General features: G+C 42.5%; 1 protein-coding gene across 2 annotated transcripts in view; it reads left to right on the forward strand.

The window, feature by feature from the left end:
• VIPR1 (vasoactive intestinal peptide receptor 1) overlaps positions 1-16,395 on the forward strand; it is a 418,060-nt gene that overhangs the window by 375,608 nt on the left and 26,057 nt on the right. For both annotated transcript variants that reach the window (XR_004538192.1, XM_033931776.1), the window contains exons 9-10: positions 1,054-1,120; positions 13,647-13,738. Coding sequence is in view for 1 of the 2 variants with exons in the window: in XM_033931776.1 (XP_033787667.1) it covers positions 1,054-1,120; positions 13,647-13,738 (159 nt within the window). In the remaining variant the exon portion in view is untranslated. The remainder of the gene's footprint in view (positions 1-1,053; positions 1,121-13,646; positions 13,739-16,395) is intronic.

Below are 16,395 nucleotides of genomic sequence, written 5' to 3' on the forward strand. Positions count from 1 at the left end.
ACTCGCAAACCGAGGTTCCACTGTATAAACAAACCGAGTTCCACCAAAAGGTATAGTCAAGAAGGGAAGCAGATTTCCAATTTTGTAATACTTTTTGAATGCCAATAGAAATTAAACATTCGAGAGACAGTCCCTGCTCAGTAGCGTTTACAGTCTAATCAAGCAAACAAACAGGATAAGTAGGAGGGTTAGGGAGTTTCTCAAAAAGGGGAATGATAAAACAGGCATGGGTGCTTTACAAGCGAGTGGGAGTTAGAAGTTAAAAGCAATCTCAAAATAGTGGGCTTTTAGTCTAAAGTAGATCTGAATAGTACCAGAGAAAGAGCTCGATGTACAAACTCAGACAATTTGTTCCAGCTGTAAGGTGCAGCAAAAGAGAAGGGACATAGCCTGGAGTTGTCAGTAGAGGAGAAGGTTACAGAGGAGCAAAAATAGTTCAGATGCAGGACTCTTCTGGAAAGCTCACAATCTAAATTTGTACTGGAGGCGATGGAGGGTTAAGTGACTTGCCCTTGACCATAAGGAGCTGCAGTGGAATTTGAACTGTGCTTCCCGGGTTCTCTTTGCTAAATTAGTTACATCTCTGTAATACAGTGGCATAGTAAGGGGAGGGCGATTCATCCCGGGCACTGCCACCTCTCTGTCGCCCCACCCCCACGCCAGGCTCATGCCCTCCCCCCCTTACCTCTTTAAATCTTCGCTTCTCTAGCTTGCTGCTCACACCGGCCTGGCTCCCCTCTGAAATCACTTCCTGGTCGTGGGGCCAGGAAGTGACGTCAGAGGGAAAGCCAACACTAGCGCAAGCAGCAAACCAGAGAAGCTGCTCGCACTGGCAAAGATTTAAAGAGATATAGGGAGAAGGGAGGGCGTGAGTGTGGCATGAGGGGCACCGAAGGAATGGGGGAGGACAGAGAGGGGGGCGCAGGGTGCGCCACCGCCCCGGGTGCCTCCTACCCTTATTTAATGTATTTTTGTTTTAGCTTTACATGTATTGTAGTTCATCTGTTGCTAATATTTATTTTCCTATAAATTCATTATTTTATTTATTTTCAGATGTTGGGACATAATTGAATCTCCTTACTGGTGGATCATCAAAGCACCTATTCTGGTTTCTATCTTGGTAAGGTATCTGTTACATTTCCTGGGAAGCAGAGCCCTCTGTAAAACTATAGCCTGTATGTCTTGCATTAGTGCCTAGTGACCTAGCAAGATTTTCCTTGGGATCTGTTCAGGAACTAGGATGTCTGTTCTGGGCCCCATATTTTGGAGCGCTCCGTCTTTGGTTGGTGTCGTCGAATGTGTCAGTCCATGTCTCTTTCTTAAGAGCGCTGTCAAAAGGGAGTTGCAGTAGCAAGCACATGAGCGATGTTTCACGTGAGCTAATGTTTTTCTTTAGAATTTCCATGCGCTTCTCTTGATGTGGGCTTTGAATTTATTGTTTTTGCCATATTCTTACTGTTTTGTAATTCTTTGGAAGATTTCTTGTTTCTCGCTTAGTTTTTGAAACTTAAATAAAGATAATGTAATCAAGTGAGACCCTTTACATTCCCTACACATGCACTTTCAATCACATATCATTTATGTTGGGTTGTTTTTTAAAAAAAATTATTTCTTTATTCATTTTAAAGCCATAAGTAAATGCAAAATAAAATACAATCATATAATTCTATAAAAGCACTTAAATACAATTACAATAATAATCTATGACAAAAAGATTATCACATTCCCCCCCATAATTATATCTAAGAATTACACCTTTGGTTGAACCCCAAGATTCAAATTGGCGGGTTTAAGGTCACATATCATTTATGTTCATTTATGCCTTTGCGTACTGTTTGATTTAACAAACCCAGATTTAACAGATTTCAGATTTAACAGGCAAATTGCCAGGGTTATGCTGACAGAATTCAGAAGTTGCAAAATTCCAAAGCAAAACAATCAAAATTATTTATATGTATGTACATGATTCCCCCAATATTCAGCAGGACTTATTAGTCGGCTGGGCCAGCTCCCCAGAGTCCCGTTTGGACGGCTATCGATCATTATTCAGCTGATATCGGGCTCACCGGCCAGACCGGTGACCGGCTACGTAACACAATTTTTATACCTGCTCAGTAAGTGTAATTTCCTAATTTCTCATAGAAAATGTCTGTTATTTTCATTAAACTTTGCTTTTGTGACCAGGAGAGTCAAATTTTGCAATTTATCTATTTAAAATATGAAAATGCCGAATTTTCATTTTTTCGTTCCTACAAAGTCATAAAAAGCAACACATGAATCACAATTATCATGCATTTATAATGAAGTTGTACAAAGATGACCACAGAAGATTTAGAAGTGAGTAGTTTTTCTAGATTTACAAATATATTGTAAGTCATTTTCAAGAATCAGCCCCAAGATATAGTGCTCCTTTTACAAAGGTGCGCTACGGGTTTTACTGCACGCACCGGATTAGCGTGTGCTAGCCAAAAGTCTACCGCCTGCTCAAAAGGAGGCGGTAGCGGCTAGCGCGCGTGGCATTTTAGCGCACACTATTCCGCACGTTAAGGTCCTAGTGCGCCTTTGTAAAAGGTGCCCATAGTCTCCCTTATGTTCTCATTATATTGTCCTTGGTAGCAACATTCAAAGTCCAGTATATCCTGGTGGAAGTGCTCATTATGCTCCTCTAAGTAATTTCCCTGCGTAGAAGAATTTTCAATATAATCTGGATAGACAGGACATATAGGGGTTGGGGAATTTCTTTCAGAGAGAATGAAAGTATGGACATGGTTAAAGTGGCTAGGACTCTTCAGCTTAGAGAAGAGATGGCACAGGGGTGATATGATAGAGGTCTATAAAATACTGAGTGGCGTTGAAAGGCTAGATGTGATTCGTTGTTTACTCTTTCCAAAAATACTACGACTAGGGGTAGTGCGATGAAGCTACTAAGTAGTAGATTTAAAACAAACTGGAGAAAATATTTCTCCACACAATGTATAATTAAACTCTAGAATTCATTGCTGGAGAATGTGGTGAAAATCAGTTAGCTTAGCAGAGTTTAAAAATGGTTTGGATAATTTCCAAAAAGAGAAGTCCATAGGCCATTATTGAGATGACTTGGGGAAATCCATTGCTTATTCCTAGGATAAGCAGCATAAAATCTGTTTTACTATTTGGGATCTAGCTAGGTACTTCGGACCTGGGTTGGCCACTGTTGGAAACAGAATTCTGGGCTTGATGGACCTTCAGTCTGTCCCAGTATGGCAATTCTTATGTTTTTAAGTTCTTCTTGAATGTCTCAAGATGAGCTTGAAGTACATGGACTTTGAGAGACATCCTACCTCTCATTTTATTGTATTCCTTCACCAGATTTCAACCAACTCCACATAATTTTTGGCCTTGTCATTGCACAGGAACCCCCAAACCACTGCGACAAAGCTGTTCCAAGCCACTTTCCCCTTCCTAATTAGCTTCTTGGGAAATTCCTTGCACTCCAAAATCTTCTTTATCTGTAGTCAAATGAAGACACCAGCATTGACCTTTGCCCTCAAGCAGATTAGGGAAGATGCTTTGAAAGTACTTGAGGGCTGCCAGCTCCTTATCTAGAGCTCTGACAAATTGTTTCATTAGGCTCAATTTGATGTGCAGTGGTGGCATCAGCACCTTCTGGGAGTCCACCAGTGGTACCCATTTGACCTTGTTTCTCCCCACAGATAATGCAGTCCACAGAAGCCAGTCCCACCTTTGGTAGTTTGCCTTTGTGTCCCTGCTGTCCCAAAGGCAGAGATAGCAGGGGAACTTGGTAAAACTGCCTTAGAGACCTATTAGGAATGTCACCATTTTGAAGTCTCCGATGACATCCCAGCCCTACTCATCATATTTCAAGGCGCCTAGTAAGGTCTTGATGCTATTGTAATCCTCTTTGAGGTACAATGAGTGAGCCAGTGGAAGAGATGGGTACTTGTTCCCATTATGAAGAAGCATGGCTTTGATGCTTCTGGATGAGCTGTCAATGAAGAGTTGCCACTCTTTTGGGTTACAGGTGATTCCAATTGCCTCAGACAGACTGGTCATCTTGATGGGTAAAGAAGATGGAAAAAGCTTTGTGGTGCTTCCTCTGATGTGACTTGCATGCTTTTCATCCAACAAGTTTCACTGCTTGAGCCTAGATGTCAAAAACTCAGCATTGGACTCTGATCAAGTTGTTGAAGTCTTTTTTTGGTTTGGATTGTATGGGTTTCTCTCATCAGCTGCACCACTGATATTGTAAACTGGATTTACAATGTCTCTTTCACTCTCTGACTTGCTGCTCTCTTCTGAAGACAGCTGCTCTCTCTCTCTGGGGAAGTGGGTATGGGGAGCTCAGGGCAATGTGGTACCAGGATGAAGGATTGTCTGAATATTTGATTCAGATGCATGCTTACCAGCTCGACACTTGGAAAGGTCTACCATGCAGAGGTTGCAGTTGCTTGAGTTGTCAGTGGATTCCCACCAAATTCTTGGGATAGCAAACTTCATGGCTTTTTTTTAATTTCACCTATGACTAATTCATATGAGATTCTTACAACATTTTATATAATTTAAATATTTTTATAAAGAAAACATTTTTATAAAGAAAACATTCTAAGAAATTTTATAGCTGAAAATTCCACGATCCTAGTGAAAAACAAAATTGTCTTACCTTCCAGAGTGTTTTGGCAGTGCTCACATGTGAAGTGAATCACCCAAGGCTGGTCTTAATCCTCAACAGGCATGCCAAAATATGCTTTGTAGGCATTGCACATCTTAGCAGATACTTCTATGGAGTACTTTTTCCATCTTGTCTTGATAAATTGGCAGCATACATAGCAAAATGCACCTGCTAGATGTTTGTTCCTTAGTAAAAGTTTACTCAGCTCGGAATTAATCTGGGGTGTTCTGCAAAAAGGGTAAATTTCAAAATATCAGTGTCCTGGTTACAAAAGTAAAGTTTGAGGGGAATGATAGCCATTTTCTTTACTTTTTTGGCATGGGCAATGAAGAGAACATTTATTTCCCAGGAACAAAAGAAAAATTGTTATTTTGAGTGGTATTTTCAATAGTGTATCTAATGTATTGGGCATCCTGAGAAGTGTGTCCAAAATTTGGATGCTGAAAATGTCCATTTTTGAAACCACTGGATGTTCAAATGTTTTTTTGAAAATGACTTAATTGGACATCTTGGCCACACATAAAAAGTGACATCAGAGGGCGAGTCACCGGGGTCACAGAGAGCACACTGAAGTTGTTACTTGCGGTGGTGAACAACTAGAGTTTCGGTGGAGGGATCTGAGAGGTGCGGGGAGAAGAGGATAGACGCCAGCCAGGAGGAGAGCCATCTGCGCTGGCTGACTTCCTACAGGACGTGCCTCTCGCCATGAGAGGCACGTCCTGTAGGCAGTCAGCCGGTGTGGACCAAAATCGACTCACCATTCCTTCAATACAGGAACTTTTTATGACTCTATCCATTTTCTCTGTCACTGCTCCCTCTCTCTGGAACGCCCTTCCAATGGACAAGAAAACTCTTTAGAAAAATTTAAAACTAAACTCAAACTAAACTAAACCTTAGGCTTATCTACCACATCTTCTCTATAACAGTAGAGCTTGGCACGGTTTACAAGAAATTAGAAAGGAGAACAGATACAATATGGATGGAATAGTATGGAGAGAAGCGGAATTTACAACTTTGAAAATAGCCAAGTTTTCAGATGTTTCAAAATGGTTGGAAAGAGCCCAGATCGTGCAGCTGAATAGTAAAATGATTCCACAGCTCAGTAATTTTGAAAAGTAGAGACTTCCCTAATTTGCCAAGACTTTTCTAATTAAAGGCGCCTATACTCTTTAATCCCAGCTCTCTTTGACAACTCACTTTCTCTCTCAGAAGTACTTTGGAAAATCAAAACGCTTCTTTTGAAGCGAATCCTACCCTAGTGTATCTCCCTTCTCCATTTACCTCCCTTTATTTTTATTTTTCTATCTCGATGTATTTACAAACCTCCCTTCTCCCATTTTCCCCTTCTTTCATGTACGTCTTTGCGTAAATACTCCCGTACTTTTAGTTTTAGATACGATATATCTTTTATTTTTGACATTTTATTTATTAAATCTCATTTTATTGTTAACCGTTTAGATACCTGTATGATAAACGGTTTATCAAAAATAAAGAAAACTTGAAGCTTGAAATTCTCCTCCTCGCCAGTGTGTCGCGGCACACCTGAAATCTCAGGAGGCACATTGGTGTGCCGTGGCATACAGTTTGCGATATTGGTAGAGGTATGGGTGAAGGGGCATGCACACAGCAGAGGGGGGGGGATCAGGGAAGGAGTAGGGGGGCAGAGATGAGGGAGGGGGAGCATCTGCTCGTATGTATTTTTAGAAAAACCTCCACGTCAGTAGATCCCTTTCTAAAATACTACTGGAACTGTGCATGTCCCAATGTGGCTGCATCAATTCTAATTTTTGCATTCATTCTAAAAGGGGTCTTCACATGTGTGTAAAATGCAACAGTTATTGAACATTTACATAGCCATTAACTGTTTATTTTTTATTCTGTGTTAACAGCACATTATAACTCCAGGTGAAAAAGTTTAAGCCCTCTTTTACGAAGCTGCATTAGGCTTTTTTATCACCTGCTGTGGTGATATTAGCTCCAACGTGGTGATAACAAAGACTAATGCGGTTTCGTAAAAGGGGTTTTAATAAATAGGTCTCGTGAGGTTTTTTTGACTGATTAAGCTGACCAGTGTGAACACATTTGAAACAGAAGAAACACCAACCACATTTTAAGCACATTGGCCCAGATTCTATATAGTAACATAGTAAATGACGGCAGATAAAGACCCGAGTGGTCCATCTGGTCTGCCCAAGCTACATGCTCCATAAATTAATTATTTAGTTTAAATGGTTCTTTACTTAGATATTTCTGGGCCAGAAACCCAGAGCCCTGTAGTGTGCTTTGGTTCCATCTACTGGAGTCTCCATGAAAGCTTACTCCAGCCCATCTTAACCATCTCAGCCATCGAAACCCTCCCCAGCCCATCCTCAACTGAATGTTCATATACAAGACACAGGCTGTGCAAGCCTGCCCAGTACTGGCCTTAGTTCCTTCAATGCATATCCATTTTTTCTGATTAGTGATCCTCTGTGTTTTCTTCTCCACCATCTCCCTCGGGAGCACATTCCATGCATCTACCATCCTCTCTGTAAAGAAGAATTTCCTAACATTACTCTTGAATTTACCACCCCTCAACTTCAAATTATGCCCTCTGGTTTTACCATTTTCCTTTCTCTGTAATAGATTTTGTTCTACGTTAATACCTTTCAAGTATTTGAACATCTGAATCATATCGCTCCTGTCCCTCCTTTCCTCTCTAGGGTATACATATTCAGGGCTTCCAATCTCTCCTCATATGTCTTCTGGCGCAAACCTCCTACTATTTTCGTCGCTTCCTCTAGACTGTTTAAAGTCTTTTTATGTCCTTCGTCAGATACAGTCTCCAAAATTGAACACAATACTCCAAGTGGGGCCTCACCATCAACCTGTACAGGGGCATCAACACTTTCTTTCTTCTACTGGTCATGTCTTTCTCCATATAGCCTAGCACCCTTCTGGCAACAGCTACCGTCTTGTCATACTGTTTCTTCGCCTTTAGATCTTCGGACACTATCACCCCAAGGTCCCTCTCCCCATTCGTGCATATCAGCCTCTCACCTCCCAGCACATACAGCTCCTTCCGATTTCTAATCCCCAGATGCATTACTCTGCACTTCTTTGCATTGAATTTTAGTTGCCAGATATTAGACCATTCTTCTAACTTTTGCAGATCCTTTTTCATGTTTTCCACTCCCTCCTCAGTGTCTACTCTGTTAGAAATCTTGGTATCATCCGCAAAAAGGCAAGCCTTTCCTTCTAACCCTTCGTCAATGTCACTCACAAACATATTGAACAGGATCGGCCCCAGCACCGAACCCTGAGGGACTCCACTACTTACCTTTCCCGAATTCCATTAACCACCACCTCTGGCGTCTGTCCGTCAACCAGTATCTAATCCAGTTCACCACATAGGTCGCCTAAAAAAGCGGCACCCAATAGAGTTGGGCATGGTTTATAAAAGCACGCATAGCGCTCGTCCAAGTGAACTAGCATGTAGGTACAGCCATTTATGCCAATGATAACCAGGCCTAAGTGCCTGTGCCTAAATCGTGCACAGATTGGATGCATTCTGTAAAAGTGTGCCACGACCCGCCCATGACCCTCCCCTGGCCACGCCCCCTGATGAGATCCATGCACTACTACTTAACACGCACCATTTTTTTAGTTCAAAAATTTTATTGGTTTTAGTATATAAAAGTACAAGAAATGAAAGTTAACATGGCAGGAGACATGCATGCTGCATCAATACAAAGAGTCACAAAATATTATCTACATAATATAATACAGCAGGCAGACCCATGCCTATCAAGAAGGAGGAGAGTAGCAGCACAACACACAACCAAAAAGGATTGTAAAATCCAAAACACAGAGAGACACCGGAGCCATACACCTATAGGAATGTGTGGAATGAGCCGTAAAGGAAAAGCCAGGTTCAAAGGGTGATATCCATAGTTCAGCAAATAAACTGAATGTCGTCAGCCTGTGTTGCACTAGGAGTTAACCGGTCTCCAGATTTTAGTATAGGAATTCATAGCCTTGTGTTTTTCCGCAATGACGCTTTCATATTTCACTATAAGGCATTGCATATTCCACCATATGATGTAGTGCACCTTAGACAGGTCTTTCCAGCAATGCAATATATTTTTAAGAGCTAGAAACATCAAGATATTGAGCAGTCGCCCATTATGCTCAGTCAGGGTATGCAGGAGGCTATGATGACCTAGTACAGGGGTAGGCAATTCCGGTCCTCGAGAACCAGAGCCAGGTCAGGTGTTCAGGATTTCCACAATGAATATGTATGAGATGGATTTGCATGCACTGCCTCCTTGAGATGCAAATCTATCTCATGCATATTTATGGTGGAGATCCTGAAAACCTGACCTAGCTCCGGCTCTCAAGGACCAGAATTGCCTACCCCTGACCTAGTATAACAATGCGTAAACACAAAGGCTCTGATATGTTTAAGATTTTACAAAATAGTTTCCCATACTTTGTCCCAATAACCTGCTAGGTGCGCACAGTCATAGATCATATGCGTCAAGGTCCCCTCCTGCAAATTACAAGACCAACACATGGGAGAAAGTCATGGAAGGCGCTTAGAAAGTTGTGCAATAAATTCTAATTAGTGCCGATTGGCCACTAACAAGCAATTATCGGCAGTAATGATCAGTGCAGATTGGCTCGTTAATCAAGCTGCATGCCCACCCTGGACACCCATCCAAATTTGCATGCGCAACTCAGAGCGCCATAAGTAGAACCCAGCCCATTGTAAATCCATTGCTGATCAGTTTTCATTAACACAGACAACTGTACAATCCTAAAAACAAATGAAGAATAGATATTTTCTTTGGGGCCTTTTTAGTAAGCTGCGTTAGGCGCTAATGCTAAAATGGTGGACAGTGGGACACACTCAGGCATCCTGCAGTAAGTGCCAGATGTCCTCCATTTAAAGATTTTTTTTTTATTTTTTTTTTGAGGAGGCATGTCTGGGGGCAGAAAGTGAACATTCCTACACTAATCAGCCCAGCTACATTACTGGTTAGTGCAGGAATTGCAGGTGTTCTTTTCCCACCTACAAAATGGATGACTCTAATGGCCATTAATACAGAAAATGCAAAAAGGCCATCGTTATGGCTGCAGTAAAAATAGCCTTGGCGCACTAGAATTACCTGCACAAAGGCCATGGTAAGGCCACTTTTTACCAAAGCTTAGTAAAAGGAGCCTTTTAAAAAAAAAAAAAAAAATGTAGAGTTGTATCCTTTTGTTGTTGTTCTCGGGTGCCATCGACTTGGGTTCCAAGTCTTAGCAACTTGTTAATGATATCCAGTTTTTGTGGCAGAATACAGTACACTTCTCCCTCGTCATTCGCAGGGGATACAGGCAGAGCCGGACCGCGAATGCCGAAAAACCGCGATTATCCGGCTCTGACCCACCCCCACCTCCCTGCCGTCTTCCCGGCCTTACCTGGTGGTCTAGAGGGTTTTCGGGGCAGGAGCGATCTTCCTACGCTCCTGCCCCGTGCAGATCACCATCAGGCAATGGCTGTAGGGAGTTCCCGACGTAGTCTCAAGAGACTACGGGAACTCCCAGCAGCCTATCGGTGGAAGTTTTGAGAATCCGGCCCAAAATGAATTCATCATGCTGACTTGGGATATTCTGAATCTTATAGACCTTATAAGCTATGCAGGGTCAGAATTGGCTATTACTTGAATGTGATCACCACGGAAGGCAAAGCAGCTTCTGCTATATTCTGCAAAGAATAGGTCACCGATAACATGGTCAGTGTTTATGATGGTCCAAACCTCCAATATCCAGAAAGAGGACAGGAAAAACAATAAACAGAATGGCAGAAGCTACTGTATGTAGAAAATCTGAGGTATTTTTCTTGAATTTGTCTGATTAGAAGTATTTGATCAAAAGTGCATTTAATCCAAGCATCAAAATAGGCATGGCCATATATGCTAATCTTGATATTCTAATATGTCTCATTTTTGTCACTAAACTGAATGCAGATTCCATGTTTATACTTAATAACTGAGATGGTTAAATTTATGTTCTTTGACATGTATATTTCATTACTGTAGCAATTTGTGCATGTGATCTGTACAGTTTCTTATTTGTCTACAGCAGGGCTGCCCAAGTCCGGTCCTCGAGATCTACTGGCAGGCCATGTTTTCAGGATATCCACAATGCATATGCATGAGACAGATTTGCCTGCACTGCCTTTTGGTATTCAAATGTCTGTCATGCATGTTCACTGTGGATTTCCTGAAAACCTGGCCTGCCAGTAGATCTCGAGGACCGGACTTGGGCAGCCCTGGTCTACAGCATTGGTTCTCAACCCATCCTTGAAACATAACCAAATCAATCAGGTTATCTGCATATAGGGTTAGAGGATGGCTTTTCAAAACACGGCCCTTTGTCCGGGTTTTGAAAAACTTTCAGCTCGGAACCGTGTCGGGATGGCATCTGCGCATGCGCGTTTGTAACGCGGTGACATCACACTCATGCATATAACTTCATAGCTTCACACCCGCACATGCTCAGATGCCCTCCCGACGCGGCTCCGAGCACGAGAACAAGTTGAGGGGCGGGGTTTGGGGTGGGGCTGGGGCTGAACGGGGTGGAACTTGGGTGGAACGGGGCAGGGCCGGGTGGAACTGGGCGGGCCTGGGGGCAGGTCCAGATTTTACAGAAGTAAAATCTGGTAACCCTTTCTGAATATGTATGAGAGAGATTTGTGGATTGCCCCACCGAATGCAGATCTGGCTCGAGTGTTTTCATGGTTGATATCCTGAAGGTAGGATTGGAAGGTGTGTTTCAAGAGCTGCAATGAGGACATAACATAATATAAAAATTTATTTCTATATCGCAATACTGTTAAGTTCTATGCGGTTTACAAAATAAATTAAGAAAACTGCACAGATGGAGGTGAATATAATACATTAATTTCCCCCAAAATCTTGCAAACAAATACGTTTTCAATTGTCTCCTAAAATGCTGATAAGAACAAGAATGCAAATCTTTATCCCATAATGCTGCTTGAAACAACAGAAAACGTTGATGATATTTTTTTTATAATGATAGCCTTTAGCTCGGTGGTCTCAAACTCGTGGCCCGGGGGCCACATGCGGCCCGCCAGGTACTATTTTGAAGCCCTTGGTATGTTTATCATAATCACAAAAGTAAAATAAAAGTTTCTTGATCATATGTCTCTTTAGCTATAAATGACAATATTATTATTAAGACTTAGGCAAAAGGAAAGATTTATAAACTATAAAGAGATTTACCTCATGCAAAATTGTCATTTCTTTCATAAGACATTAGCTATTTTTTTCTGCGGCCCTCCAAGTACCTACAAATCCAAAATGTGGCCCTGCAAAGGGTTTGAGTTTGAGACCACTGCTTTAGCTGAAGGAAAGGTAAATACAGCATGCGTGCGTCGAGAGTGTTTTGAATTTACATATGTGAACGAATCCACAAGATAGTTGGGTGCAAGGCCAAACACTTATCTTATAGCAAATGCAACCAAATTTGAAATTCGCAAGAGACTCGACTGGCAACCGATGCAATTCATGAAAAAAAGGGGGTGACACGGTCAAACTTTTTCAGATTAAAGATCAGTCGAACAGCAGCATTTTGGGAGAGCCAGCAAAGTAGACAATATTGCAATAGTCCAACTGGCAATGTTTCTTAAGTCAGTCCTGGAGTACCCTCTTGCCCATCAGGTTTTCAATATTTCCACAATGAATATGCATGAAGGTGTCCTGCTATCCGTCGGCCCAGGTTGGCACAGAAAATACAGGACAGGAGTAATCTATTTATCCTAGCAACAACGTGTTTAAAGACACTATTTTTCATTTTTACTTTATTTTTCTTTTCATATTATGTATTTCTTTAACCTTATCTAGTGTTTTTAATTATGCCTTTATTATGTTATATCTCCTTCATTTAAATTCTCTCCAAAATTCTATTTTCCAACGGTTCTCCCTTTTACATCTATTTCATTTTTCTCCTCTCTTCCACTACCAAAGTACTATTCAGATCAATACTGTCTAGTTAAAATGTTTAACATTAATCTTCTTCTTTATTTTTCACTTCTTTCATCTTCAGGTGCTTTAGTTAGATTGTGAGCCTTCGGGACAGTAAGGGAATTTATCAAGCACCTTTCTTACTTCTTACTTTCAATTTTAAATGTATATTTTCTTAAAACCGCTTAGAACCTAACGGATGTAGCGGTATACAAGAAATAAATTACATTACATTTACTTATAAAGGAGGCAGTGTCAGCAGATCATTGCCATGCATATTTATTGTAGATATCTTGAAAGCCTGACTGGCAAGGGAGCACCGCAGGACTGACTAAGGGAACACTAGTCTACAGTATAATAATAAATTTTACTTATTTTTCAGGCTTTAGGCACCGAACTACTACCTTAACATATCTTTGTATGTTTTTACATGTAATGTTTCTGTGAATTCCACCGTTCCGAATGCCTTGTGCAAATAGATTTCATGTGCTTTGTTTTTTGATGATGAAGTCTGTCCTTTTCAAATATGTTGAGATATACTGTGGTACTGAATTATAGGTATTTGTGTTGTTTCTTTACTTTTTTGTCTTAACAAGCTGAATGTTCTTTTTCTGCCCTGTCATCAGCCTGCGGCCCTGCACGGCAGTACATCACGCATAGCTGTATTCTATGAGCTTGACATCATCATACTTGGGATGTATGACACAAAGTCCCAAGCAGGCTGATGTCAGGCCCAAGATGGCTGCTATTCTGTCTCGCTATGCCCTGCACAGAACAATAGGAATTTAGACCATCGACCCAATGTCAACAGAATTAAAATCAAAGTATTATTTTAAATCACCTTGGGTAACAGTTTTCTCCTCTAAGCTTGTATCAGTAGCTGATCGTATCTTTTGTGGCATCTCTCCCTTATGATCACGCTGGTGGCTATTGAAATCCTTTTGCCTCTCTCTGCCTTCATGCAGGCAAACTTCATTCTCTTCATCTGTATTATCCGAATTCTTTTCCAAAAACTGCATTCCCCGGATGTTGGAAGAAAAGAGGCGAGCCAGTATTCGTAAGTTCTAAAATTTCCCTTCTCCGTTTTATTTGATTTTCTGCATTTTGATATAAAAAGCAGGACACTCTCTCTCTCTCTCTCTGTCAGTGTCCTAGAAACTGATGATGCAAAATAGAGATGAGCCATTGTGTGAGTGCCTGATAGAGAGCGTACTCTTTGAAGAAAAGTAGGCACCAAGGCCCAGATTCTTGAACCAGTGCTGATTTTTTAGGCAGCGGTAGGCAGTGGCTGGACAACTAATAATAATAATAACAGTTTATATACCGCAGTACTGTGAAGTTCTATGCGGTTTACAAAAGATTAAAAGACATTACTAATTGAATGAACTTAAGAGGTGAAGGAAAGTGGTTAATAGGTCAGGACAGTGGCGTACCAAGGGGGGGGGGGGGGGGGGGCGGTGCGCCCCGGGTGCCAGCCCTAAGGGGGTGCTCCCGGCCTTGCCGTTCAGTCCCCCCCACCCCCGAAGGACCGCTCGCCCCTCTGACGTCAGAGGAGGGGCGGGACCATGGCGCAGGAAACAGCGCCTAAGCAGCGCAGGGATCGCTGACGCTGACTTTGCGATCCTGCTGCGGCTGCTTCATAGGTGGTGCGGGGAGGCCAGGGGGGCGAGCGGTCCTTCGGGGTGGGTCGGGGCATCAGGCCTTCAGGGTGGGGCGGGCGGGCAGGCAGGCAGGCTTTCAAGGGGGAGGGGGTGACAGGCAGGCAGGCAGGCCTTCAAGGGGGGACAGGCCTTTGGGGGGGTGCAGACCTTCAAGGGGGGGCAGGCAGGCCTTCGGGGGGGTGCAGACATTCAAGGGAGTGCAGGCCTTCAAGTGGGGGACAGGCCTTCGGGGGGGGTGCAGGCCTTCGGGGGGTGCAGACCTTCAAGGGGGGACAGGCAGGCAGGCCTTCAAGGGGGGACAGGCCTACAAGGGGATGGGACAAGCCTTCAAGGGGGGTGCAGGCCTTCAAGGGGGGACAGGCAGACCTTTAAGGGGGGACAGGCCTTTGGGGGGGACCATGATTTAGAAGTACACGGAGGGAAGGGGGTGTTCAAAGAGACGTGCATATGCCAAACTTTGGGGGGGGAAGAAATAATGGGTCTGAAAATAGAGGAGAGGGAGAGAGATGATGGACCATGGGATTTAGGGAGGGAAGGAACAGAAAGGGAGAGAAATTGGACACAAGGGATGGTGTGGAGGAGGGATAGAGATACTGGATAGGAGGGTAATTAGGAAAAGAAAGGGAGAGATGGTGGACTCTGGGGTGGTGGGGAAGGAGGGAGAGTTGCCGGATGAAAGGGTATTTAAGAAAAGGTGGATCTGTGGAGGGAGATGAAAAAAAGGAAAGATACCAGACTTCCTGGGAAGGGAAGGGAAATGGAAAGGGAGGACACAGTTGGCAGATGGATGGTTAGCATGCAGAAAGAAGGAGACCCTGGCAAGCAAGTTATCAGAAGAAAACCAGAGCCTTGGACCAACAAGATTTGAAATATAACCAGACAACAAAAGGTAGAAAAATTAATTTTATTTTCTGTTTTGTGATTATAATATGTCAGATTTGAAATGTGTATCCTGCCAGAGCTGGTGTTGGACTGCAAACGTGAGCTAGGATTTAACAGAGAGAGGAAAAGTCCTTTTTGTTTGTTTATTTTATTTACACCACAGCGCCAGTGTGGTTAGGAGAAGCCAAAGGGGGTGAAAAAGCTATAAAACCCACCAGGAGTTTTGAAAAAAATCACCCAACTGGGCAGGAAAATCGAATTGAAAAACCAATTCAATAGGCTGAATTGAATCAAAAATTTTTTTCCTGAATCTGGCAGCATTAGTTTGCGCTACTGTCTTAGACATTAGGACCTGGGATTGGGGAGAGATGGCATCCTCAGTACTTTATAATGCAAGTGAAACGAGGATTTGGTCAGACTTTTGAAGGGTCTGCAGAAAAAATATATTGTATAGGCCGGGGACATGAGACAGCAGGAAATGGGAACTTTTCTTCCTTCTATTTTTGTGAATGGAAAGGCTGAGGATGTCAGAGAGTTCAGTTAAAATATGTGCTTTATAAGAAAATATAATAATGTGTTTTATAAAGTTTATAGCATAGCTGGAATACCCAGTGAGGTGTTCCTAGTGGTGATGGTGGCAGCATGTCAATGTGTTGAGAGGAAGAGGTGGTCTGGGAAATTCTGCTGAGCAAACTCCGGGCCCATTTCCACCCCCCAGTTAGTCCACTCCACTCAACTGGTTCACACACTGAGTGGGTCTTTGGGTGTTGTTTTGGGATCTCTTCCAGTGGTTTATCAGTATCTCCTTCTGGTCCAAGGAAGGAAACTTTGTTATCCTTAGCATTGACCTACAGAATATGTTTGTAACAGCGCTGCTTGTGTGGCATTAGGCTATGTAGTGATCGAAAGAAAAAAACAGACCTTTGCACATTTTTGCATTATATGGTGGGTGCATGAGGAGATTCACATTTCCTGCACAGCTAAGTCCATGTGAAGTTACCTTGTGCTTTATTTGACATCTAGCAAGGTCTCTGTTTGAAAGGAAAGATCTAAACTTAAAAATGAAGTGGCCAGAAGTTATGGTAAAAGCAGATAGTGTAGCTGGTTTTAAGAAAGATTTGGACAAATTCCTGGAGGAAAAGTCCATAATCTGTTATTAAGACATGGGGGA

This window comes from Geotrypetes seraphini, chromosome 2 (genome assembly GCF_902459505.1).
Source record: "Geotrypetes seraphini chromosome 2, aGeoSer1.1, whole genome shotgun sequence".
NCBI lineage: Eukaryota > Metazoa > Chordata > Amphibia > Gymnophiona > Dermophiidae > Geotrypetes > Geotrypetes seraphini.